Genomic DNA, 25299 nt, shown 5'->3' with positions numbered 1-25299 from the left:
CTCACTCTAGCAGCAAAGCTACAAGGCTGTACTCTACATGTGCTGCATGTAACCTCATATTGCCTGAACCGGCACACTGTAATGGTTCTTAGGTGGGAGTCTCCCCAGGCTGAACCCCTGTCTTGGGTATTCTACGCATGCTAGACAGAGTCCCCACCTCTGCAGCATGTCTCACAGAGCGAGGCTGCAGGCTGTTTTTTTATTAGTCTCGTACGGCTATACCGAGCTCCTAACCACTGTGGCCCCTCAGCATGGGGGCTCATTAATGGTCCCTCCAGCTGCTCCGGTTTCGGTGGCTGACCCCCATGGGATTCCTATTTCCAGGGGTCGGCTGTCCCGGCATCTGCTGAGCATGCAGTCCCCCTCTCAGGGCGTTTTCTGCTCGCTCGGCCAAGCTCACAAGGGACTCTCCTTCTGGGCTCAGACCCCGTTCTCCTGACAGGGAGACGCAGGGTCCCCTGTCCTCCCCGTCCCGCAGCTCCGATTACGAGCTGATTCACCGGACGAGGAAGATGTCTCTACCGCGGACACGGACGCTACTTTATGTACATTGATCCGTCCGTAGGTGACGCAGATGCGAATGATTGGCTTGCGTCCATTATTCTTGTGTCCGCCTGATCAGGGGAGTATTCCCCGCTGGCAGAAAGGCACAGTTTACCTTTAGCAGGTCAAGGAGTGTGTTACTTAACCACTCCAGTTTTCAGCCCGCTGCGTCCAAGCCCACAGCCTATCCTGCAGACCCCACAGCGGGGTTCTGCTGCCTGTCGTCTCCCCCTCCCTTCAGAGAGGGTAGCCACTCCGGTCTAGACTGCCCGGTTAGTTGTATCAGTGGCTGACGGCACCTCTATAGGATTCTACCGTACATTAATTTTGTACTGGACCTCAATCCGCTCTGAGATGAAGCGTGTTTCTGAGGACTGTGTTTCCCCTGTCCACCAATGGTGGTCAAGAAGCGGGCTCATTCACTTCAGGTGGCTCAGCCCGGACCGTTATGTCAGTGGCTGATGGCTCCTCACTTAAGGTTCTGCGGTCCGCCCGGTTGTCCTTTGGGCCAAGTCGGTATGGGAACGGCAGGAGCTTGTTCTCCTCAGCTTACAGCAGTGCGGTTTTTTTGTAACTTCTCTGCTTCTCTGGAGGAGATGCATTCTCTGGGACTCTATCCCCAAAACGGTTGCCTGAACTCCAGACTTCAGTCTTTTCATCCTCTGCCAGGTCTGCCATGCTAGACGCCGCACGGCGGTGGTCTGGGCTACCTTCCTCGCTATCCGCAGGCTCCTGTGGCTTCGAAATTGGAAGGCAGATGCCTCTATGGAGGTTCCTGGCTGGGCTCCCCCTTGGTGGGCCCAGTTTCCCCGGAACCAAGCTGGGTGAAATTAAGGAAGCTCTTGGCGGGGAGTGTGCTTCCTCGCCACAAACCTAAACCAGGGAACCTGTCCAGGGCAGGAATCAGTTGAGGTTTCGATGGTTTCCGTTCCTCCATCTGATCGTCCTCTAGCTCAGCCTAGGTTCATGGAACCAAATGGCTCGAAGCTGCGTCTTCAGAAAACCGCAGGAGATGCTGTCACTGAGTCAGTTTCCTCCGAGCTATTTAGCCACGCCAACAACCTCCTTGGTCGTTGGCAGGCTCTCTCCACTTGGCGACGTAGGGTTCTAACACGTCTCCGTTAAATGGGGGCGACATTATATCTCCCTGGGCTACAGGATGGACTTCTGTCCACCCGCCAAACAGATTTTTTCTGTCCACTCCTCCCGGCTCCAAGGCCGCCGCCTTCTCACAGGCTGTGGCATTTCTTGCTGGCCAATGGAGTAATTGTACCGGTTCCCGACTGGGAACGGTTCTGAGATTTTGCTTAAATCTATTCCTAGTCCCCGAAGAGGGCGGTGCCTTCCGACCTGGATCTTTAGCTTTTCAAGCATAGCCAGGTGGGGCGTTTTCACATGGAGTCTCGGTTTTGTTCCGTGTGTTTTTCGCACCGGATCAATCAAGAGCCCAAGGAGATTCCTTAGCAGCCATCGGCATCAGAGCTGCCTATCGGCAGGAGTCAATCGCAGTTTCTCACCAGCGTTGACTACGTTTTGACAATCGGAGTGGTCCAATTCGTGGCTCTTCCCTTGGGATTAGCCAAGGCCCCTCGAGTATTATCATTGAGGCAGCTGTGATTTCGGTCCTTGCCCCCCTAGGGTTTGGCAGTGATCTTTTGCCCTGGTCAGCCTTCTTGTTGGGGCTTCATCCAGTGCTGACTCTTAGCAGAGTGCTTCGCTCACTCTCGCCACGCTGACCTATTCGGGTGGCTTGTCTTTCTGTCTAAGTCCACTCTGACTTCGAACCAGGGGCGTCAATGGAAGCGGTTCCTTGCCCAGTTTCCCCTGCGTCCTCTGAGACTGGATGTTTTCCGCTGTACAAGCGAACTCAATCCTCCCACGGGGTGGTGGCTTCGCCACTGACCAGAGGCTCGTTTTCAGTGGTGGCTTCGGCCACTCTGTCTCAAGGGCGCTCCTCTCTGGCCCGTCCCGGGTGATCTTCACCAGGATGCTAGCCTATCCGCCTGGGGAGCAGGATATCTCCACCGTGGAGCGCAGGGCGCTTGGACTCTGTCCGAATCAGCCCTCTGGATCAATGTGCTGGAAATCACTGCTGTATTTCTGGCTCTCCAAGCCTTCCCCATCTGTGAGCGGCTAGGCACATTCGAGTCCAGTCGGACAACGTGACAGCGTTTTCCTATTTCAGCTTCCAGGGCGGGACGCTCAGCCGCCTGGCAATCTTGGCGGCTCAACATTCCTCAGTGGACAAGGGACTCCTAGTCCACCGTATCCGCAGTCCACATCCTAGATGTGAAAACTACGAGGCAGGCTATTTCAGCTGTCCAACCGCGGTCCACAATCCTCAGGTTTTGCGGTAGACACACTGGTTCATGTTTGATCCCAGCTTGTCTCTTTTCGAATTTCACCCTCTACCTCTTGTCCAGAGTCCTGCGCAAGATCGGTAAAGGGGGCCGTCGGGTCATTCTTCCAGACTGACCCAAGTGGGCTTGGTCCTCTGACCTGCTCCTTCTGTCCGTTGGGTTGCCATGGCATCTTCCGGACCGTTCAGACCTTTTCTCAAAAGGTCCGTTTTTCCCGTCAGAGTTCTTGACGGCATAGCTCTTGAGTCCTGGATCTTAGCGACTTCTGATATCCTTCCCGAAGTCATCTCTGCCTTGACTCGAGCTCCAAAGTGTCCTTTTGACCTTTTTGGCCTAGCCGACCCTCCTGTCCCTTCCACAGTCCGGTCTACAGCTAGGACTATCCCTCATTAAGGGACAGGTCTCGGCCCTGTCAGTATGTGCCAGCGGCGTATCGCCCGGCTGGCTCCGGTGCGCTCCTTTAAGGGTGCATCTCACATCATTCCGCTTTTCCGGCGGCCTATGGAGACCTGGGACCTTAATCCGGTCCTCCCGGTTCCTGGAAACCCCCCTTTGCGCCTCTTGGGGAGGTTTTGTTGTTTCATCTTTCACAGAAAGGTACTCCTTCTAGTGGCTATAATTTCCCGCCTGAGAGTTCTGGCTGCACTCTCTCGGAGTCGTCCCCCTTTTTTGGTCTTTTGCATCAAGACAAGGTGGTCTTCGTCCGACTCCGGATTTTTTTCCCTAAGGTGGTTTCTGCCTCCACCTTATCCGGGGCAATTTTCCTGCCTTCCTTTTGTCCGGCTCCTGTTCATCGCTTGAGGAAGCGTTGCATATCCTGGATCGGGTGCGGGCGCTCCGGATCTATGTGTCTCGCACCGCCGTTATTAGGCGGTGCACCTCTCTAGTGCTGACTGGTCGTCAGCGTAACGGTCTCTCGGCATCTAAGCTGACCCTGATGTTGGCCTAGGTCGGCCATTTCCGAGACCTATGAGTGTACTCAGGTGCCTTCCCCGCTGGGGATCGGGGCACATTTGGTCAGACCTGTCGGCGCCTTTATTTTTGGGCTTTCAGGCACCAGGTTGCGGCTCAATAGGTCTGTCAGACTGCAGCTCAAATTAGTCTGCATGCTTTTTCGAAGCACTCCCAACGCATGCTCATGCTTTGGCAGACGTGGGCTTGGACAGACGCATTTTTCCGGCGTCTGTCGCCCATTTGTGAAGTTAGGTTTGCCTGCTTCTCAGTTGTCTGTTTATTCCTACCCATGGACTGCTTTTGAACGTCCCATGGTCTGGGTCTCCCATAGGAACGATAAAGAAAAAGAGAATTTTGTTTACTTACCGTAAATTCTTTTTCTTATAGTTCCGTCATGGGAGACCCAGCACCCTCCCTATGCCTGTTGGCAGGTTTCTTGTTCCGTGTGTCTTCACCGGCTGTTATTGTTGTAGACAGAGGTTCCGGTTCTTCCGGTTTTTACTCTGTCTCTCTTGTGGGTGGATGTCCTCCTTCAGCTTTTGCACTAAACTGGCTAGATCTGGCTAGCAGGGGGTGTATATGCTAGGAGGGAGGAGCTACACGTTTTTGAGTGTAGTAACTTTGTGTGTCCTCCGGGGGCAGTAGCTATACACCCATGGTCTGGGTCTCCCATGACGGAACTATAAGAAAAAGAATTTACGGTAAGTAAACAAAATTCTCTTTTTTTCTCGCCCTAATCTGACCGAGAAAACAATCGCAGCATGCTGCCACTGTAATGCAATGCTAGTTTCTCTCGCACCCATTCAGGTCTACGGGGCGAGAGAAAAATTGCACTGCACTCGCAGTACACCGGTGTTCCGCGAGTGCAGGGCGAGAATGGCAAGAGCCAGCTACGGAGGAGAGAGGGAGATAAATCCCGCCCATCCTGAGAGCCGGCCCGCCCCCCGCAGCTGTGGTCCGATCGCATGATCGGACCTCAGTCGCAGTGACACTTGGCTTGTAATGCCAGCGTGAGCCAAGTGTCATGCGAGGATCGCACTAATGCCCCGTGTGGCCCCGGCCTTACTACTGTGATCGGCGGGAGCTAATTGAGGCTCGCGACCCTGTCTCAGAGCTGAATGGCTCTCAATGTCAGAAAGGTTGGGGGATCACTGCGCTAATATATTCATGTTCTCCCCTATCTACCACAGATTACTTTGATGGAAAACTGCAGACCACCAACTAGACCTTTCCGTGCTTCCAGTTCTAAATTCTTTTTCCTGGTGATATTACTGATTGGCCTCATCCTTGCCTGCGTCCCTGTGGGTATTGGAATAGCGCAGTAAGTCGGACCTTCCATTAAACTTTCACATCTGCTGCAAAAGACATATTAGACAAAAAAAATCCATGTTTCATCCTTTTGCTTCAAACTGCAGGATAAACTCATCTAAAGCTTGTGGCCCCTTCATAAACTACAACACCTCCTGGCAAGTTATACCAGATACAGTGGAAACATTTCCAGAAGGCCTGAAGAAGACTATTTATGTCCTTTCTTCTGAGTCTTTTGCCGTTCCGTTTTTCATGGTGTCGTGGTGAGTCTTTTGAGTTGTGTTATACTGTAAGGCACTTGTATTCAATAGATTTATTTTTTGGTTTGGGTAGAATAAGGGTCTGTTCACATGTGTCGGATTTGCCTAGTGCATGTCTGACTTAATACATGCTTTATGGGATGAATACAAAATTTACACTTTGATTTCTACCACTTATGTACCAGGCTTAGCCGTCTATTCATTGAACCATAGAATGTCTTTTTTTTTAAATATAGTGCCCAGAACTGGAAACAGTATTCCATATGAGGTGTGACCAAAGAGGAGTAAATGGGATAATGACTTGATGTAATCTAGACTGTAAGCTTCTCTTAATACATCCCAGAATTGTGTTTGCCATTTTTGCTGCTGCATCACACAGTTGACTCACGTGCAGTCTGTGTTCTATTAGTATACCCAAATCTTTTACACACATGCTGTTGCTTTGTTCTATTCCTACCAATTCTGTAATGTGTTTTTATTTTTCTTGCCCAGATGTAGGAAAGTTATGAGAATGTAGACTTTATTGTCAAGATTCTGCACTACGAGGATCAATGATGTTCAATAGGTGTTGATCTGAAAGTTTTTGCTTTGATCCTTGGGCAAAAGGAGGATACACAAACTACCCATGCTTTTTGTGTGAGTGGGCCAGCCGGTATAGGACTCATCACTGGAGCCAAAAAAGTTGGCCAACGAGAACATAGTTGTGGAAAGTTTTGTAGATCCCACTAAAGATCTCCTGCCACCACTCCACATTAACCTTGGACTGATGAAGCAGTTTGGGAAATCTCTACCGAAACATCAATACTTTCATGGTTAAAAATAGAAGTGGTTTTTAAATCAGGGCATAACATAAGAATCAGTCATTAAATTTGAAACTATTTTCATGAACCAAACCTGGTATAGAAGTGAGGCTCACTGGCCTGTCATTTCCTGGCTCCATTTTCTTTCCATTTTTTAAAGATGGGGACAACATTTGCCCTTCTTCAGTCCTCTGGTACTTCTCCGTTTTTCCAGGAATTTTCAATAGTCAATGGTGTGAACCACCAGCTTTTCTACTCCGAATCTTAAGAAATAAAAATTGTGCTATTCTCTTTACCCTGTCTGACCTATTTTCCTCTCCACTGGTATCTTATGGTCCAGTGTCATGAGGAGCCAGCAGTGACCTCTTCTCCATAGTGTTGTCCACGTTATCCAGTGGTGTCCATTGGATATTCCATTACTATGGGCAGAACACGACTTAGGCCAAGTCCTAACAGTGGTCACAGGATAGAGACCACAGGAAGTGAAACTTGTCTATTGTACTGATTCCTGTGAAAAGTCACTCTTCTGTGTGTCTTCTCTCTGCAGCTTGGTCATGTTCTATTTCATTGCGTTGGCCGGTGCCCATAAGAAAGTGGTGGAGCAGTTGCAGGAACAGCTGGCCATGGTAGGACCTGGATATAACTGTTCATTTACACATCACAAGTACCTTACTACCTGTGTACTGACTAGAGCACGACCATTGCTCAAGTAGTTGTCTGTTTTTCATCTTTTAGGAAAGCAGAGACAAAATGTTCCTAATCAGACGCCTGGCGGAAGCTCACAGCATCCATATGTTACATCATCATGGGAAATGAACCCAACAAAACTGTTACTTCTGGTACGAGAGGCCACAATACTCAGTGGCTGAACGTAAGGGTGCACTTTATTAATTGCAGGTGAAAGTTGTATTACATATTACCAAGGTGTACGCCGATCACGTATGTAAAGAGAACCTGTCACCGGTGAAAAATAGCCAGTATTGCTCTCATTTTATTTCCCCGGCACCCCTCAGTATGCCGTTTTTTTGTTGTGTAAATTCACCATATGGCTCCAGAGACCACCTTATATGGTCTTTACCAAGGGGGTATTGCTCACAGGATAATAATGAAGAGCAGCTTTAAGGCTCAAAAGTAGAGGATTAATTGTAAAGACAATAAAGATTAGCATGAACCCACCCACCCCTATGTCTGAAAGAAAACGTAGAATAATCGTGGGAGGAGCGGGAATAAAATCAGAGCAAACATATATCACTGTTGACTTTGTGGTACTGTATATGCCGGCGTATAAGACGACTGGGCGTATAAGACGACCCCCAACTTCTGCCCTAAAAATATAGAATTTGGGATATACTCACTGTATAAGACTACCCCGCTCCCAAATGAAAAAAAGTCTGCTTTGATTGCAACATGTTAATTTTAATTCCGCGAGAGCCGTACAATATGTTTTTAAAGGGCCATTGACAGATCAATCGCTCCAATGTTCACTTAGTACAGCAAGGAATGCTCCTCCCTGCTGTATAAAGCCACAACTGGACTGAAACAATGGTACTACACTCTGCTACAAACAGACACACACAACTCTGCTACAAACAGACAAACACACACAACTCTGCTACAAACAGACAAACACACACAACTCTGCTACAAACAGACAAACACACACAACTCTGCTACATGCAGACAAACACACACAACTCTGCTACATGCAGACAAACACACACAACTCTGCTACATACAGACAAACACATACAACTCTGCTACATACAGACAAACACATACAACTCTGCTACATACAGACAAACACATACAACTCTGCTACATACAGACAAACACATACAACTCTGCTACATACAGACAAACACATACAACTCTGCTACATACAGACAAACACATACAACTCTGCTACATACAGACAAACACATACAACTCTGCTACATACAGACAAACACATACAACTCTGCTACATACAGACAAACACACACAACTCTGCTGCTCTGTGGGGCCTGCACCCGCGGCTCGGCGGGTACAGCACTCGCGGCATCGGCGGGGGGGGGATTGGCAGGGCATACATCTGGGGGGTTAGAAGCAGCTCACCGGGGCCCATAATGGGCACAAGTCCCCCTGTGTTAGATATCTCCCCCATAGTGCTGCCCATGGCCCCTATATAGATCGCACAAGTCCCCCTGTGTTAGATATCGCCCCCATAGTGCTGCCCATGGCCCCTATAGATCGCACAAGTCCCCCTGTGTCAGATATGGCCCCTAGGCTGCTGCCCATAGTAAAATAAAACCCTCTTTCCTTACCTCCTCCAGCGCTGAGCTCCCTCCTGTCTGGCTCCGTGCTTCTCTTCCTTACTTCCTGGTTCTCAGTGCGGTCATGTGATCGGCACAGCAGCCTGAGCTCTCTGCCTGATCACAGTGGAAGCAGGGACACAGGGAGAAACGCTGCAGGGGTAAGTAAAGCTTTTTTATTTTAGAATGAGCAGCAGCCTGGGGGCCAAATCTAACACATGGGGGACATGTGCGAACACAGAGGGATGCAGGCTCATATAATATGCACCGCTGCCCCAGCCCCTCACTGCGTGCGATTTCAGCACCATTGGAGATGGACAGCGGCTGTGCATATTATATGAGCGGGTGCAGGAGATCAAAGGATGCAGGCCGCAGAGTTCCCCTGTGCTCCAGAGCTGCTGCCCCCACCTCCCCTGGACGCTGCAGTGTACATACACCCCCCCCCCCCCGTATATCCGGCGTATAGGACGACCCCCCACTGTAGCCATTATTTTAAGGGGGTAAAAAGTCGTCTTATACGCCAGTATATACGGTAGGTCCTTTTTAAGCATCCAAAGTGCATTCAGCTCTTTATTTCACATAGTTTTTATTTATTTACATTGTAAATGTGTAGTCAGACAATATTACCTCTGACCTTGTATTGTATATGGCCTGTAAGACCCCCAGCTGGAACCAGCTAGATATTTTAAAGGGACTGCTTTAGAGAAGTTTGGGTTTTTTTGCTAGAAAGGTATCTGGACAATATGTTGATATATTAATCACAAGATGTTGCTGAGCCATTAAAGGGGTTATCTAGGGCTTTTGGGATTTTAGCTGTGGGGCTAAGCCAGCAGGTAGTTGCTAACTACCGACCTGCTTTACCCTGCAACAATCAGTTCTGGCTCATGCGGCGATTCTCTGGCTTCATTTGACTTCACATCAACAGAGCAGCTCTTTCACTTTCGCTCTGCTCTGTCGACGGGGCATGCTGATTTACAGCCAGCTCCCCGCAGTTAGGCTGTGGGGAGTCAACTGTTAATCAGTATGACATCAGCAATAATGCCCTTTCGACAGCAAGGAAGAAAAAGAGCTGCTCTGGCAACATGATGTCAACTGCGTCAGAAGAGTCACCAGCAGGGGTGATCCATGACCGCATGAGCCTGAACGAAGCATCAACCGGCAGAACAGCTGAAGCCACCTAGCCAAAAAAAAAAACCTCAAAGAAGTTATCTAACATAGAGAACTGCTGAAGCAGTGTTTGTTGTCTCCTTGCCAGATCTTATGCCCCCTGGTATTGTGCACTTATCCTTATAATTACAATAAGAAATGTGCACGATACCTGACAAGCGGCCATGCGCCTCACCAGCTGATGCAGAAGTGACTGGTACCGGATAACCCCCTGAATACAATTGTTTGTAATAAGGGGATGAGCTCAATGGCAAGGAGTGGCATGGACTTCCTGGGTTTTCAAGCGCAAGGGACACTCTTTGTAACCACACTGGACTTTGTCTAATAAATTAGACAATAAGTGAATAAACTCACTACCTAGAACATACAGTGGAACCTTGGTTAACGAGAACAATCCGTTCTGGGACTGTGCTTGTTAACCAAGTTACTCATTCAGCAAAACAAGATTTCCCATAGGAAATCATTGCAATGCAGACAATTCATTCCACAACTTGTTAAATGTCCCATCCTGGTCCCCTATTGTGTCATTCCACACATGTACAAACACACACAAGCACGCACACGCACATATTATGCTCACCTTACCTTCTGTTCCCTTGCCGGTCTCCTGGGACGTGCTGTTCTCCGCTACAGGCTGTGTATCAGGTTACCATAATGAAGAGGGAGGAACTTCTGCTGCCAGAGCGCTGACGTCAAAGGCAGGAGACGCTTGCCTTTGATTGGCCAGCACGCTGCCTTTGAGTAGCGTCTGACAGGGGAAGTTCCTGCTTCGTCGTTATGGTTGCCGATGTACAGCCTGAAGTGGAGCGGCAAACTACAGGACCAAGGAGGCCGGCAATGTAACTGAAGGTACACATATTAAGCTCACCTTACCTTCCGTTCCATCGCCGGCCTTCTGGGTCTTGTAGTTCACCGCGATGTACCGGCGGTGGAATGGGAGGTAAGGTGAGCATAATACTGTATGTATATGTATGTGTGTGTTTGTGTGGACTGCAAGTGCGGGTCAGAGTGCGGTGGATGTACGGAACCGGAAGTGTGTGCGGTGAGGATTTTGCTCGTACAGCAAAGCTTTCTCGTAAACAGAGTTACAAATTTACAGAAAGCTTTGCTTGTTAAGCGAAATTCTCGTTAAGTGGGTTACTCGTTAAGCGAGGTTCCACTGTATTTTAAGGTGACATTAGATCAGATAGCTGCCAGCCAAGGCCTTGTTCACCTGATAGTTATCTCCCTCCTCCCCACCATAGACATGAATGCTCAGCTGAGCAAACATTCTCCCTTGAGACTGAAAATATCAAGCATGTCAAAACTGAACCAGCGCAACCCTTCTATACCCTGAAATCTTAACCTTTTGGGAGAGTCGTTACAGCACCTTACATATTCTATTGTTGGCCAACCTCATCAAAACCAGGAAGGTTGGCCGGTATACCTCTTGTATATGGCCACCATCAGCCATACGTTTATGATGAGTGCTGGACCGCCAGCATTACAGCCCAGGAGCCAGATGCGAAACCAGTGGTGATAGTCCTCTTTCACAACTGTTTCATTATTGTACTAGGTAATAGCAAACCTAAAGATAAATGGCTGGGGAACAGAAACGCTGTCTGTGAGCTCCAGGCCATCACATGGGACTATAGATAACACGACTCCATCAACCATTAGTTGAGAGAACTAGTGTTCTGCTGAGAAGAGTCTTGACAAAGCAGCCCAATTCTGGTCTGTCCCCAAAATTTATTGTCCTAGCATTCGGGGGGAAAAAGCAAAATAATTGCTTCCTCCAATAGATAGATAGTGGGTTTTTTTTCACTTTTAGATCCCTTTAGTTATATTTTTTTTTTTGTAGGTGGTTAAATGTGTATACAGTACTGTCATCCCATAGCCAATCTGCCAGTTTCTGCTGCTCACGATGTAGACTGTTACTCAGTTTTTCCATAACTTGAAAATGAAGCCGTCAAAAGGGAAAATGTAAGAGATATTAAGTGTCATATTGTGAAAAGACAGATGTTAAGCCTTCAATACACATTAGATTGAAGTTGGTCGTACCCGCCAATATTGGCCGACACTCTGTATGGTGGCCTCCTAACCCTTTCTCCAACAGATGATGTTGGGGGAGAGATGGATCAATGTTGGGTTTCCAATAGTTGATTTTTTTACTCTCCATAGCGATATTCTGCCTCCATGGGAGTCTGGAAACAGCTGTCGTAGAGAACATGGGAGGTTCTGCCGAGCTGAATGGCCCTGTGTATGGGGACATCGGGAGAGAAAACTGTCAGCTATATCATTCGGCCAATAGCGATCCAATGTGTATGGGGGTTTTAGATTTCTTGCACTGACCTATGGCTAGCAATCTCTGCTTTTTATAGCTTTACTATGAATTTTCCCCTCGGCTGATAATATTCACTATTAACAAATTTTTGTAAATTACAGGGAAATATACATTTGTGTAGATATTTTTGAACTCTTAGCACTTTATGTAGTTTATGCGCTGTTTTCTAAGTTTCTGGTCCATGTATTACATTATTAGAGTTAAGCGAGTAGCTAACTGTTCGTACTCGCTATACTTATAACGAGTACTGTCTAATACTCGCGTATTCAATGCAAGTTAATCGGGAATACTTGCAATGTAACGAGTAACCCGAATGTCGTACTATCCGTGCGAGCAGCGCATAGTGCAGAATTCCGGTTAGGGCCGTTTCACACATCTAGCATTTCGCCTGATTGCCGGATCCGGCACACTCCAGTACAGTGTAATAATGTACCATGACATCACGGCAAGCTCCGGTCACATACTCCGGTCACATGACAGCATGTGACCGGAGCTTGCCGTGATGCCATTGTACAGTATTACACTGTACTGCAGTGTGCCGGATCCGGCAATCAGACGCAATGTTAGATGTGTGAAACGGACCTTACTCGTTACATTGTGAGTTTTCCCTATTGACTTGTATTCGGCATGAATACGCGAGTAGTAGACAGTACTCGTTATGAGTATAGCGAATACGAATAGTTAAATACGCACTCAACTCTAATTATCATGTTTTGCAACAATAAAGAAAAACTGGACAAGTACTTCTATAGTATAATGAACACTGGATGATACGAAGAAGCCATCGTTACAGGCTTTTTTTTTTTTTTTTTTTGAGCATTTGTCATCAGAAAATGATCAATTATATAAATCAATTTTTTTTTTTTAAATGTATTTTTTTCACCTTTTTTATGTCACAATCTGTATTAAAAGTATTAAAAAAAGAAATCTTTCGATTTTTACACTGTCCACTGGGGCTCTTCTATATGTTGACTTCCTATTGTTTCAGGAAATAACACCTGCGGTCAGACCCCGACCGTGTCTTATGCAAGTGTCAAATAAGTGTGTTCATTGGAATCCTGGCCCTGATGATAAGGAAACTGCTGTAAACTACGTATTCCTCAAAGAACAGGAAGTTGAGTCTAAAAAAAAAAGGGACCAGTGTGAAAAATCCAAGATTACGATTTTTTAATTGTTTTTTGTTCTGAATGATTGTAATATGGAAAGTAAAAAAAAAAAACAAAAAAAAAATGTAGCACAAAAACCTGATTTGAAACAATTGGGTCATTTTCTGGTGATACACTCCCTCTAACGGGTGGTGGCTGATGATCTAATGCACTTGTTGTCTTGTAGTTTACTATTGATTTTATTCATCTATTTTGTTTGTTCTTGTTACATGTCTGTAAAATGTGTGTAAGGGGAGAAAAAAAATACTAAAAATTGTCTGCCAAAGAATATTATTGTTAAGATAAAGAAATAAAATGTATTTGATACCTTCCTTGCTGTTTCTTGTGTAATAATAATCAATAATCCATAAAATCATTAAAAGGTTGTTCTCAAATCATACGAATCCTTTGGGAGAACTTACGCACAGTACTCATGTTTTGGGGAAACTCTGGCCCCATCAGTGTTACCCACTGATGGTCACTGATTACTGCAAATCTGGCTATTAAAACCGCCAGCAATTAGCTGATCGCAGGGGTCTACTTTTACAGGATAGGGTGCTCTATTGGTGACAAGCCCTGTAACGAGGAAAACAAAAACCTGTGTACCTCCACAAGCCTGAATGAGACATATTCAGCATATCAAAAAGACGAATCTGCTCTATAAGGCAGTGTGCATACAGTGCGTTTTTTGATGCTTTATTTTTTGTATGCCTATCCTGAGTTTTCTGAATTGCTGTGTGCATGTTTCTGTTTTTTTTCCTTGCAGATTTTGGTGCAGAAAAAAAAATCTGCAGCATGTCAATTGTTGGCGTTTTGTTTTTTTCCTGCATTTTTTTTTTTTTTTTTTTTTTTTTTTTTTTGTAGCCCTTGTAGTCATTGACTTCATAAAAAAAGCATGGAAAAGATAACCACACCAAAAATGCATGTGTTTCTTTGGTTCATTTTTTTCTGCCAGAGGGTGCAGATTTCATGCAGAAATTTTCTGCACCAAATCTGCAGCATGAGCACATACCCTTAAGAGTAAAGCAAAGGATCGATGAGACAATTACATTTTTTTGGTAACCATTTTCCAGACCTTTAAAGGGAACCTGTCAGGTGTAATATGCACCTAGAACCATGAGCAGTTCTGAGTGGATATTGCTAATCCCTGCCCTAATCGTCCCTGTATACACTAGCATAGATAAAGATCTTTAGAAAAAGTATTTCTAAAGATCTTTTACCGTACGCTAGTGACCGAGGGACTAGCCCCCTGGGCGTTAGTTCCCCGGCCAGTCGCCTCCATTAGCATATTAGTACGTCCCTGTAGGCATGCTATCATGCAAATGAATACACAGTCTCACAGGATGATCTCGCTCGCCTCTCCGCCGCCATTGCATCTGACAGGGGATTTCGGCTCAGTGTGCATCACCCCAGAGTTTGGGTCATGCGCACTACTTCAGTTTGAAGCCAGGACGCGTACACCCGGCTTCATAGTGTGCATGACCCAAACTCAGGGGTCATGCGCACTGAGCCGAAATCCAGCGTCGGGCGGTGATGGCGGCGGAGAGCTGAGTAACATCATCCTGTGACTCTGTGTAGTCATTATTATAATGGCACACCCACAGGGACATACTAACATGCAAATGAAAAGCGACTGGCCGAGGAACTAACGCCCAGGGGACTAGTCCTTATACCTGTGCAAACACAAAAAGGGTAGAGGGGCCAGGCACCTCAGCTGCAAATACTTTTCTTATGTTACTCACAGACCGGAGTTGGTAACCGTCGGAAGATTTACTGAAGTCCAAGGTGGTGCTCAGTCAGCACAGGAGTCAAATTTCAAATATTCCCAGAAGATGAAGAGTGCACTCACGATGGGAACCTGCAGCTTTATTGTCTGTAAAGATACAGATTACAGCATGTGGGGAGAGGTGGGTGTGCGGGCACGCCAGACGGCCGTTTCGCGCTTCAGCAGAGCGTTTCAACGGGTCCTGTAGAAGGACCCGTAGAAGCGCTCTGCTGAAGCACGAAACGGCCGTCGTCCGGTGGGCCAACACACCCACCTCTCCCCACATGCAGTAATCTGTATCTTTACAGACGACAAAGTCGCAGATTCCCATCGTGAGTGCTGTCTTCATCTTCTGCTGGGAATACTTATATCTGTGCACACAAACATGGGCATACATATAGCGTTTCTTACATCCTTTTACTTGGCTTGAACTTTCAAAAGTGCAACGTCCAACACTGTCTTGGACTTTTTATCCGGAATTTCCACTTTTGCACCATTGTCCAGTAGTGTCTTTATTGTTTTGGGATTATCTTTTTCCACAGCGTAATGTAAAGCAGTCTTCCCAAACTTGTCCTGCTGGTCTATGTTCACTAGTCCAATATTTGTGTCCAAGAGCACCTATTTTACAAAGTAGAAAACATTAGTTTTTCCGATGGAATGCAATACTATGAATTGTCACTAAAATGTAAGCAAGTCATGCAGCCCAAACTGACAATATAAACTAATCACATAGCCTTGGAGGGGATATATTAAAGCCACACCCTAGTGTTCCGATTGCGGTCTCTGTTCTGCATAATCTGAAATTTAATCAAATATGCTAATAAGGTTGCTTCATACATCCGTGGTGTAGCCAAGTGGCTGAGTGAACCGTTCTGCCCAATGCTTTGGCTTCCCCCACCTCCCTCATAGGTGACCGAGAGCACCGTGTAGTTAGAAGAACTTACAATTGATGACATAGCCTATGGATTTGCCATCTCTTGATAAAACAAGAAAACTGTTTTAGAAACCGATATGTTCTATACCTGGCAAATACTTGGATTCTTCTCCACAGCTGCATGATGTAAAAGTGTTTTACCTTCTTTATCTGTTACGCTGAAAATATATAAATTAAATATACATATGTAATGCGGCCAAAACACTTAAATCAGGATTTAAATAATTCAGCAATATTTTGGACATGTATCTCATTAACAAGCTAAAATTTGTAACATGGACATGAGGGTTTATCAGCAGCAATATATTAGATGTGTCCTGGAGAATTTGTACATGTAATAACAGGAGATATTATACCTAGTTAAAAAGAAAAAGGACTGGCACAAAATTCTTAGGGTTGTGTCATCTTGGTCCTGTATTGCGGTTAATGAGCGCTGGAAGATAGTTGAATTTTCATTGCACGATTCCACTCTTCTCTGTCTACGAATCTGATAATTGGATTGTTTCTAAAGTATGAAAGAACAATAAAATTGGTAACAGAAAAATTCTTAAGTTTAACAGAGGGGAAGCATTTAAATAAAGAACTTTTAAAAAAAAATGTCATGGAGAATCAGGGTAACAGAAGATGGACCTCTAAGCTGACCCTCAAACTAGAGACCCTAAGTTGTTTCTTATCCCAGAGGTAAGCTTGATGGTAGCTAGGTCTGGGCCCCCAACTTTTCCCTAACTCCTGTTTGACCCCCTCTCCCACCACCCCAGGAGAGGGCCGAGACTGGAGAAGCAAACCCGAGAAATAACACACACACAGAGGAAAGAACCAAAACTCATCCACTCTACAACCAGACACAAGGGAGAGACTATACAAACCCAGGAGGAAGTAAACACAGGGAGGTAATAAACTAACAATGGAAATATTTCCACACCACACAACAGGCCATCAACCTCTGGATCACAACAATAAGGACCACTATGCAGGAACAATGCTGAAGCTATATCCGGCAACCAGCAATACAGTCCAGAGCCTTATGAAGGGTGAAGGCGGCTGTGAATGGTCATTAGCAGCCTGAGCTCCTAGCAACTGTTCACAAGGCAGCAGTAATTAACTCTTGCAGGACTAGAGAGAGCAGTGAAGCAAAACAATACGATGCTCGTGACAGGCTGTACAACTAAGAGATCTCATGCAGCTTGTCAGACTCTACAGTGTGAATAGAGTCCGACGCCGCCAAGACACCCAGCGAGTGCAAAGTCGAACGCGTGACAAAAAAAATGAGCAAATCGATTCTAAACTTTGCACAAATTAATAGTAAATGTGAATCTAAGATACTTTGTAATATATCTTATAAGTGAATCATTCTTCTTTATTCCCTTATAAGCCACTTCTCCTCTGTCCCAGCATTAGCAATTTGTCATCCATTATGAAAAAAAACAGCTGAACTCAGTCTGGCTCAAGTCAAGAAGATGTGCCAGCACAGCCAGGATATGTGCACTCTGAGTTTGTTTTTTGAAGGAGGTAATACCGGAAAAATCACTAAAAACAAACTCTTATTATTCATCTTTTATTCATTTCTGTTGTAAGATGACTTTTTGGTCATGGTAGCTAGTTTCCACCCACCATCTCAGAGTCAAGAGATTGTTATTCTTCTTCTACTCACGCAGGACACTTTATTCTGAAAAGGTATTTACAAGAAGAGTTAAACTTTAACCAAGTGGTCTCAGACTAAAATGGGTGTAGGGTCACTTAGAAAAATCCAATTAGGATGTAGGCCACATTATCAAACTTAGGCTGGGCTACATAGCAATTTTTGCCGTGATCGAGAGAAAGTCCCGTACACTGCACCCCTGAATACAGATATGCACGACACTAGTAATATATAATTATTAGGGATGATCGAATACTTCAATTATCCGGCTTCGCGAATACTTTCCGAATAGGTCGCCGCTATTCGACTATGCGATGCGCAATGTAAGTCTAGGGGAAGCCCGAATAGTTCCGAATAGTTGTTATTCGGGTTTCCCATAGACTTACATTGCGCATCGAATATTCGCAAATAATCGAATAGTGGCGAGGTATTCGGAAATTATTCGCGAAGCCAGATAATCAAAGTATTCGATCATCCCTAATAATTATCCCCACAATTTATTGCAATTCAACGTCCTCTCCCACTCCCAAAGCATTACAATTACGTCACTCCCCAATTAATTATAATTACATATCTTTTGCCCTACCCATCCCTGAATTCATTAGAATTATATTACCGTTCCCCCATTCTTTACAATTTCATATCCTCCCACCCCTAATTCATTACAATAACATGTCTTCTCCCTCCCTTCAATTCATTAGAATTCCATGTCCTCTCTCTCAAACACCCAATGCATTACAATAACATGTCCTCTCTTCCACCTCCAGTCCATTGCAATTGTCCCCTCTACTACACCCCAATTCATTATAATTCTGTATCCTCTTTCCAACTCCTGCCTCCCCCCCCCCAAAAAAAAATAATTACAATTCCTATTTCTATGCAACTGCTATCCCCATAAAGGTATTTGCATAGTCTTTGAAGCAGAAGACGCTTCAGGTACAAGTTGGCGTTTTTGGGGGTATTTTCCTGAAGCATCTTCTTTGTCATTTTCTTTATCATATTTGCATCATTTTGCTGCTAATGTCTATTTTTTTCATTTTATTTTCTAAATAAAATTGTTTGTATCTTACAAATAAAATGATGGTCGGGTTACTTCTTTTAGCCTCTTCAAAGGTTTCGAAGCCAAAACCAGTTAAAAGAAGATAAAAAGATGTAAGATATGAACAGCGAGTCGATTTTACAATGCTGTGCTTATGTTTGTTTTTAACATTTGAGTGCTTTTTCAGGTATGTGGTGTGTCTACACACCTAAAGTGACACAAAAAACATTTAATTATCAATTTGTTTTATGTAGAAAGGCACTAGAGATGGGCAGACCCGAACTTTAAAGTTTGGTGTTCGTATCATACAGAGACTTTACAAAACAATCTGTTCAGAGTTCGGGAAAAATGCAAACTATTCGTGTGAGCATCGTTGTTCTCGGCCCAGTGCGAGCCGCTTACAGTGTTTGAATGGCTCGCACCTGTGGTAAATCATTGTTATTGGATGTGGTGTTAACAAAAAAAAAGAAAAGAAAGAATAAACCCATTCTCCCTCGCCTGGAAATGTTCTGATTACAGCTGGTTGTATGTGAGCAGAGATTTGAACTGCCCAATTAGTGACTTCCAATGAGGTTCAAGTCAAGAACAGAACTTTAGATAAAGTCCGGCTGAACCCAAAGAACCCAAACCTCAATGGGTCTGCTCATCTCTAAAAAGCAGCTATGCTATATTAATTGAAAAAAAAGCATCTTTTTGAGAGGAGATTCTTCAGTTTTATCCCTAGATCCTTTTCAATGCAATTTTGGATGGTCATCTCAAGAAGGTGTACTGTATGTGGGTGAAATTTTGATTCATCGTGTCAAGACCTGCCAGGATTGTCATGTCATACACTGGAGCTTATAAAGTATTACTCTGCTCCGTGCTAGCATTGTTATATGAGCACATCTAAACCATGCAGTCGCACAGCGCCTCCCACATGTACATTATTGTACTTGATCTTAGATATGGCTACCTTGGATATACTCAGGACATACCATCACATCATCCATACGTTCTTCTTGGCCTTTGCCGAAAGCATCAAATTTGGAAGAGGAGTTGGTATCGTCATCTTCTGACAGACTCAGATCCAGTGATGTATCTGAAAAGATGTATTCCTCATCTAGCGTAGAGTCAGTCTCGTAGCTGCTGTGCTCTCCACATGAACAGCTGTAACCAGGAGTCATTGTGGCTTTACAATCGAGCATGGAGCCCAACTTGTTATAGTCATTAATATCTGCCAAGTCTCCATGAACTTCACTGACGTCATAATCTGATCTATGTTGAACTCTTGATTCTTCACTGTTCTCGCAGCTGGAAAAAGGCCAAGAGTCAAATGAACCGGAGGTCACATTATTCCCAGAGTCGGACAAAATTTCTTGAAGTAAAGCAAGTTCTGAAGACCCTTTATGATAACTCATGTATTCTTTGGTTCCACCAGGACACCTGGTGCTTGCACGTTCAGAGGATAATCTCCTTACGAGTCTTGAGTTTCCACCAGTAGGATTATTTTGTGTACAACTCTTCGTACATCCATCCACTTCAACAATAATTGATGACTCTTTGTTTTCAAGAGAAAAAAACACATAGCTGGCTGGACTGCAGGCTCTTCTGTATTTCGGAGACTGTATTATATTTTGCATTGCCAGATCTCTGTCTGAACTTGTATTATCCAACATCGCATCATCCGTGCTTTTCTCACCAATTGGCGGTTGAGCCTTGCTATCTTCTGATTTCATAATGGTAGAAGGTTTATCGGCCATCGAAGGAACCTGATGAGATGTTTTTTTAGTTGTCTTAATCTTTCCTGAAGATACAAGAACTTTAGTATTTTTAGAACTAGGATTGCCTTGAGTTCTTCTCCCTGGACCAAAATTTCCTGTCAACGTTTTTGTTTTTAGCGATGTGTTTCCTTCAGCAGTTCGTGACGACTGGTTTGACTTCTTGTTACTCATCTTAGAACCGCCTAAATTACTGTTGTTCACTTCCTTAGCAGCTTCTACTTTTCCATCATGTGTTTGTGGAAGCTCCAGTTTCCCAGAAGGTACCAGACTTGAAGTGTTCTTGTGGCTTTGAGGTTTGGTTGTGGTTGGTCTACGCTTAGCTTTTTTCATCTGAAAGTTTTTAGTATCTAAAAATACAGAAAAAAATACTTTTGTAAACTACATAATGTTTCAGCATACCTACAGACTATAAATTCTTGAAGTACAGAAATATTCTTGGCTAGTAAAATATTGAGCCACTAAACAATTTTACACCATGGGGATTGCCTATTGGCTTTTTGTCAAGACCTAAGGTAAGTAGATAAACCATTGACTATATACATGATGGTTACAGCTCACCTGTGGGATTCTTCAAATGGGTGATGGCCACACACAAAATATGGGCAAAACTATATTCCTCTTTTTGTCCAGGGATTTCCTTGAGCTGTTTTGGCCCTTTAAACAAGACTGGATTTAGGGGCAGTGACTTTCCTATAACTATTGGTTACCTCTGTCCATTGCTGTTTGTGCTCTGGTGGTTACAGACTTGTCTTGTGCCTTCATACTTCTATATGGTAAAAGCCAATTGTCATATGGAAAAATATACTTTTTTGTTCCTTTCTTTACAATGACGTTTTTGCAATACCAAATGCAGGCTTCTAAAGAAAAAAATGAATAAATACACAATTAGCATAAGTTAGTACACATTATCCAACATTATTACATTTTCAATGATCAGAAGACTAAACGACAAGGCTGCCCATACTCCTCTGATGTAGGGATGTGATGTATCACACTGTGTAGGTACAGTGGGATATGACATCCACATGAGCCCATCGTAAAAATGTAAATCGCGCTGTGTACTTCTCACTAATGGACACCACCAATATAGGGAATTTAACTTTTTGCTAAAGTATTCCACATTGATAGTCTCCAGCCCAAGTGTTGTGATGGCATGAGCCTACTGTAGGTCATGTAAACCCAGCTCGGGAGGCAGTATGCTGTCTGAGTATTCAAGCAGTTAGCATCCTGGTGCAACTTACTCCACTTTCCTTTGCTCTGCGCTGCTAATCTGACTTTCCATAGACATCACTGTTCCAGCTCGGCTACATTAGCCATCACTGTTCCAGCTCTACAGCATCGGTCATCGCTGTCCCAGCTTTACTACATCCAGGCCTGCTACACCAGTTAAACTTCTCCTCTACAGTGCGTTACTTCTCCAACACCACTTCATCCCGACTCAACCGTCCTGTTTCACCACTATCACTTTTCTGTTGCTCAAACGTCCCGTCTTTCAGAATCCACCACCCCAGAGGATACATAACACATACACTATGTTTTTACTCTGTCATGTTGATGAAAGTCATGTGATGTGGCACTCAAAATCAAAGGAACTGGTCCACGTGCAAATATCTCTTCATTGGTGTCTAGACTCGGCCAATAGTCAGCAAATCCAATGTGGCTAATAAAGATTTCTAGAAATACAGGATTTTCTGCCTTGGAAATGATTCTGTACACTGTGACAAGTTCCCCATAGTTTGCTGTCATATCTCAGTTCCATGTTGTATGCATTGGCCTAGTGGACCATAAAACACAGTATGTACCCCATTTAATAACCAGTTTGGTACAGTCCCATAGACCTACCTTTATCGTTTTTGTTAATTCCTATAGATAAATCAGTCAGTTCGCCAACATCTAGAGCCTTGACATGAAAAATAAAAGCCTGAAAGAGAATGAATATGGTAGACATGTAGACTTTTTATGAGGTGGGTTTCCGGTGTCCAGGACGGAGTATCTAGTAGCTTTGGTGATAAATTCAGTTGTTAATATTGACATTTATGGTAGTCAAGGCGGATAATAGGTTGACATCTAAGACCCCAGGAGATATAGCCTGGTTTAATGATTATTGACTGCTTTGGGATCCATCTCCATGAGTCAGAGTAAGGCAGCCATGTTACGTATGCTGTTGAAGAAATGTATGGCTAAATGGAGCAATAAAATCTGATTGGAAAGGTTTCTAAAGGTATGGGGGATGATCAGGTTATTCCACGCATGGCTTAAGTATAAAAAGACGTACTAAAAGTCGGGCCAGTCACATGCACAAATTGCTACATAACTACAAAATACATACAGCTGCACTCTAGAATGATAAAAATGAATAAGGGAACTCTGGTATTGCATTATTGCTATAGGAATATTTTAAAAAAAGAGATACTTAGCTTATGTATTGGCCAATTCATGTGAGCCCGGTTACCAAAAGCCAGGCGATTTCAATATACCGGGACCCTAACCTGAAATCCCACTATCTGGGTTAAAAACCTACATATCTGGGCAGGAAGGATCCAGCTATAAAGGAAGATGGACACAGCCTGGTTATAGTGTGGAGTCTTTTTGATATACTTGTAGGTCATCTCTTTCTGACTGAGCACTCTGCCCTATAACCAGGCTGAGTCCATCCTCCTTTATACCTGGATCCTGGCTGCCCAGGCATGTAGGTTTTTAACTCAGATAAAGGCATTTAAGTTAGGATCTCGGTATATTGGGATCAATTTGCCGCTGGTTACTGAGCTAACATGTAATACATATGCTAAGTATAATAATAATAATAATAATAATTTTATTCATTTATATAGCGCTGTTAATTCCACAGCGCTTTACATACATTGGTAACACTGTCCCCATTAGGGCTCACAATCTAGATTCCCTGTCTATATGTCTTTGGAGTGTGGGAGGAAACCGGAGTACCCGGAGGAAACCCACGCAAACACGGGGAGAACATACAAACTCCTTGCAGATGGTGTCCTTGGTGGGATTTGAACCCAGGACCCCAGCGCTGCAAGACTCCAGTGCTAACCACTGAGCCACCGTGCCGCCCAAGTATCTCTTTTATTCAAATATTACTATAGCTGTAATGCAATACCAGAGTTCACATATTCATTGTTAGCATTTTAGAGTACAGCTGTATGTATTTTGTAGTTATATTGTGTTTTCAGCTAGCACCTGTTCACACTTGGTGGATGTGCGGGTCAGTCTTTTTGATACATCTGCAAATTGCAGACATGACAGACTCCGTGTGCTCATTCACATAGCGGACAAGTGCAGTAATTGTTTATTTTACGTACATGCTCTACTTTGGCATGTAAATAGGGCCAGAATAGTGCATGCTGCAGTTTTTCCTGCAACCACCTGTGGGCCGTGTGGAAAATTGCCTATGTGCACTGGCTATAATAAATACGTGAGCTACTAGTGTGTGTCTATGGTACATAATACCCTTATCTGAATGAATTGTTAAACTAAAGGCCCTCTTATGCATTAGATGGCTGTCATCTGAACGATATCTCAGCCTGTTGGCCCAGAGTCACCTTGGCAGTCTCTCCCATACATTGGAGCGCTCACTATGCCAAAGGCTCCTGTGTTTTCTAAGAGCCTACTTCTGAGAAAACAAAGTAAGCAGCTTGAAATCGGCCATGCTCGATCAAGATCCCTGACAATCAGTTGGCCGGCGCCCTAATACACATTGGAATGTCGGCCAAAGCCATCGATAAACCGCTATGGCCAATATTGCTCTAAAGTAAATGGGAGGCTTGAGTGTTTTCTCATGGACACAATAATGAGCCGAGCTCTTACCTGTTCCGCGCTGAATGCAATGGTGTGGGCCAATGGATTTTGCAGGGAAAGTGTGTGCGTTCTGTCGCTTTTTCCATATAGTCGTATAAACATGGAGGGTGTCGTTTCTTGAACGTTGGCTGTGGTGTAAACAGTGATTTCATAATCTATGTTCTCACTTGTTGTTGGCACCTGCATCGTACACGGAGATCGTATATGTATCCATGGCTGCAAATCCCAATAGCACGATTGTAAATCCTCAACCACAAAGAAATAAATGCCAGGTGACTTATCACGCTATTATAACTTTCTGTAACTATTCTGCCGTGCCCTCAATGCCAGCGAGATTTACTTATCGCATAGTAACAAATGCGTAATTATTTTTCACCAATCCAATTGTGTAATATACCACACTGAGAACACTTCCTGCTGTGCAGAGTACAACCTGAGCATAACAATACTGAGCAAAGGGTTTTAGGTAGGTTTGGACAAAATGCTGTAAATTGAGAATGCTTTCAAAGTGTTTATGGGGTTTTCCCACTAACAAAGTTTATTTTAAAGTTTATTTTAATCAATAGATGTTGTAATAATAATAATTTCCACAATTGGATGTGTTTAAAAATAATATTCCTGTGCTGAGATAATCTTATATATGTGTCCCTGCTGTGTACTGTGTAATGGACGTGTCTGACCGTACAGGGACATGGTCTGATCATACCACATCTCCTGGGCAGGAAAGGAAGTAGAAAAGTATAAAAACATTATTGTGCGGGATCACAGCTGCTCCTTTTTGTGAGATAAAACATTTCCCTGTTTTTTTTAAAAAAATGTTCTACCTCACAGTAAGCTTGTTGACTTGTTGTTGATACATTGGTCCTGAGGAAGAGGTTTTACCTCGAAACGCGTAGACCTATGGAATAAAAGAATACTTCATCAACATTATACGTCTTCATTTGGCTGATGCGCGGCAGTAACCCCTTCTCTATCCTATCTTATATGCTACCTCACAGTAAGAATTATTTGATATCCCAGGTTGTAATGTCTGTATACTCTTTTGTATCCTCCTCTGCCCAGGAGCTGTGGAATGATCAGAACATGTCCCTGTACGGTCAGACACAGCCATTACACAGTACATAGCAGGGACACATATATAAGATTATCTCAGCACAGGAACATTTTTTTAAACACATCCAATTGTGGAAATTAT

The 25299-nt window shown here is 44.3% G+C and overlaps 2 protein-coding genes and 1 long non-coding RNA gene across 3 annotated transcripts in view; 1 reads left to right on the top strand and 2 right to left on the bottom strand.

The window, feature by feature from the left end:
- Window positions 1-7065, top strand: part of TMC7 (transmembrane channel like 7) — a 105827-nt gene extending 98762 nt beyond the window's left edge. Inside the window, exons 13-16 of the mRNA XM_075317984.1 lie at window positions 5048-5178; window positions 5273-5428; window positions 6773-6851; window positions 6961-7065. Of these exons, the coding sequence (XP_075174099.1) occupies window positions 5048-5178; window positions 5273-5428; window positions 6773-6851; window positions 6961-7041 (447 nt within the window). The 3' untranslated portion in view covers window positions 7042-7065. The remainder of the gene's footprint in view (window positions 1-5047; window positions 5179-5272; window positions 5429-6772; window positions 6852-6960) is intronic.
- An 8261-nt stretch (window positions 7066-15326) lies between these two features.
- On the bottom strand, window positions 15327-16330 carry LOC142246117 (uncharacterized). Its single transcript, XR_012724879.1, has 3 exons — window positions 16207-16330; window positions 15939-16008; window positions 15327-15534 (listed from the first exon to the last, which is right to left on the bottom strand). It is a non-coding gene; the product is annotated as an uncharacterized LOC142246117 (long non-coding RNA).
- Window positions 16331-19466: 3136 nt separating this feature from the next.
- LOC142246677 (uncharacterized) lies at window positions 19467-21050 on the bottom strand. Its single transcript, XM_075319741.1, has 2 exons — window positions 20996-21050; window positions 19467-20635 (listed from the first exon to the last, which is right to left on the bottom strand). The coding sequence occupies exons 1-2, from the start codon at window positions 21048-21050 to the stop codon at window positions 19467-19469; spliced, it is 1224 nt and encodes a 407-aa protein (XP_075175856.1).
- Window positions 21051-25299: the final 4249 nt, after the last annotated feature.

The sequence above is a fragment of the Anomaloglossus baeobatrachus genome, chromosome 7 (genome assembly GCF_048569485.1).
Source record: "Anomaloglossus baeobatrachus isolate aAnoBae1 chromosome 7, aAnoBae1.hap1, whole genome shotgun sequence".
In the NCBI taxonomy this organism is placed as follows: Eukaryota; Metazoa; Chordata; class Amphibia; order Anura; family Aromobatidae; genus Anomaloglossus; species Anomaloglossus baeobatrachus.
This window is presented reverse-complemented; position numbering and strand designations above follow the sequence as displayed.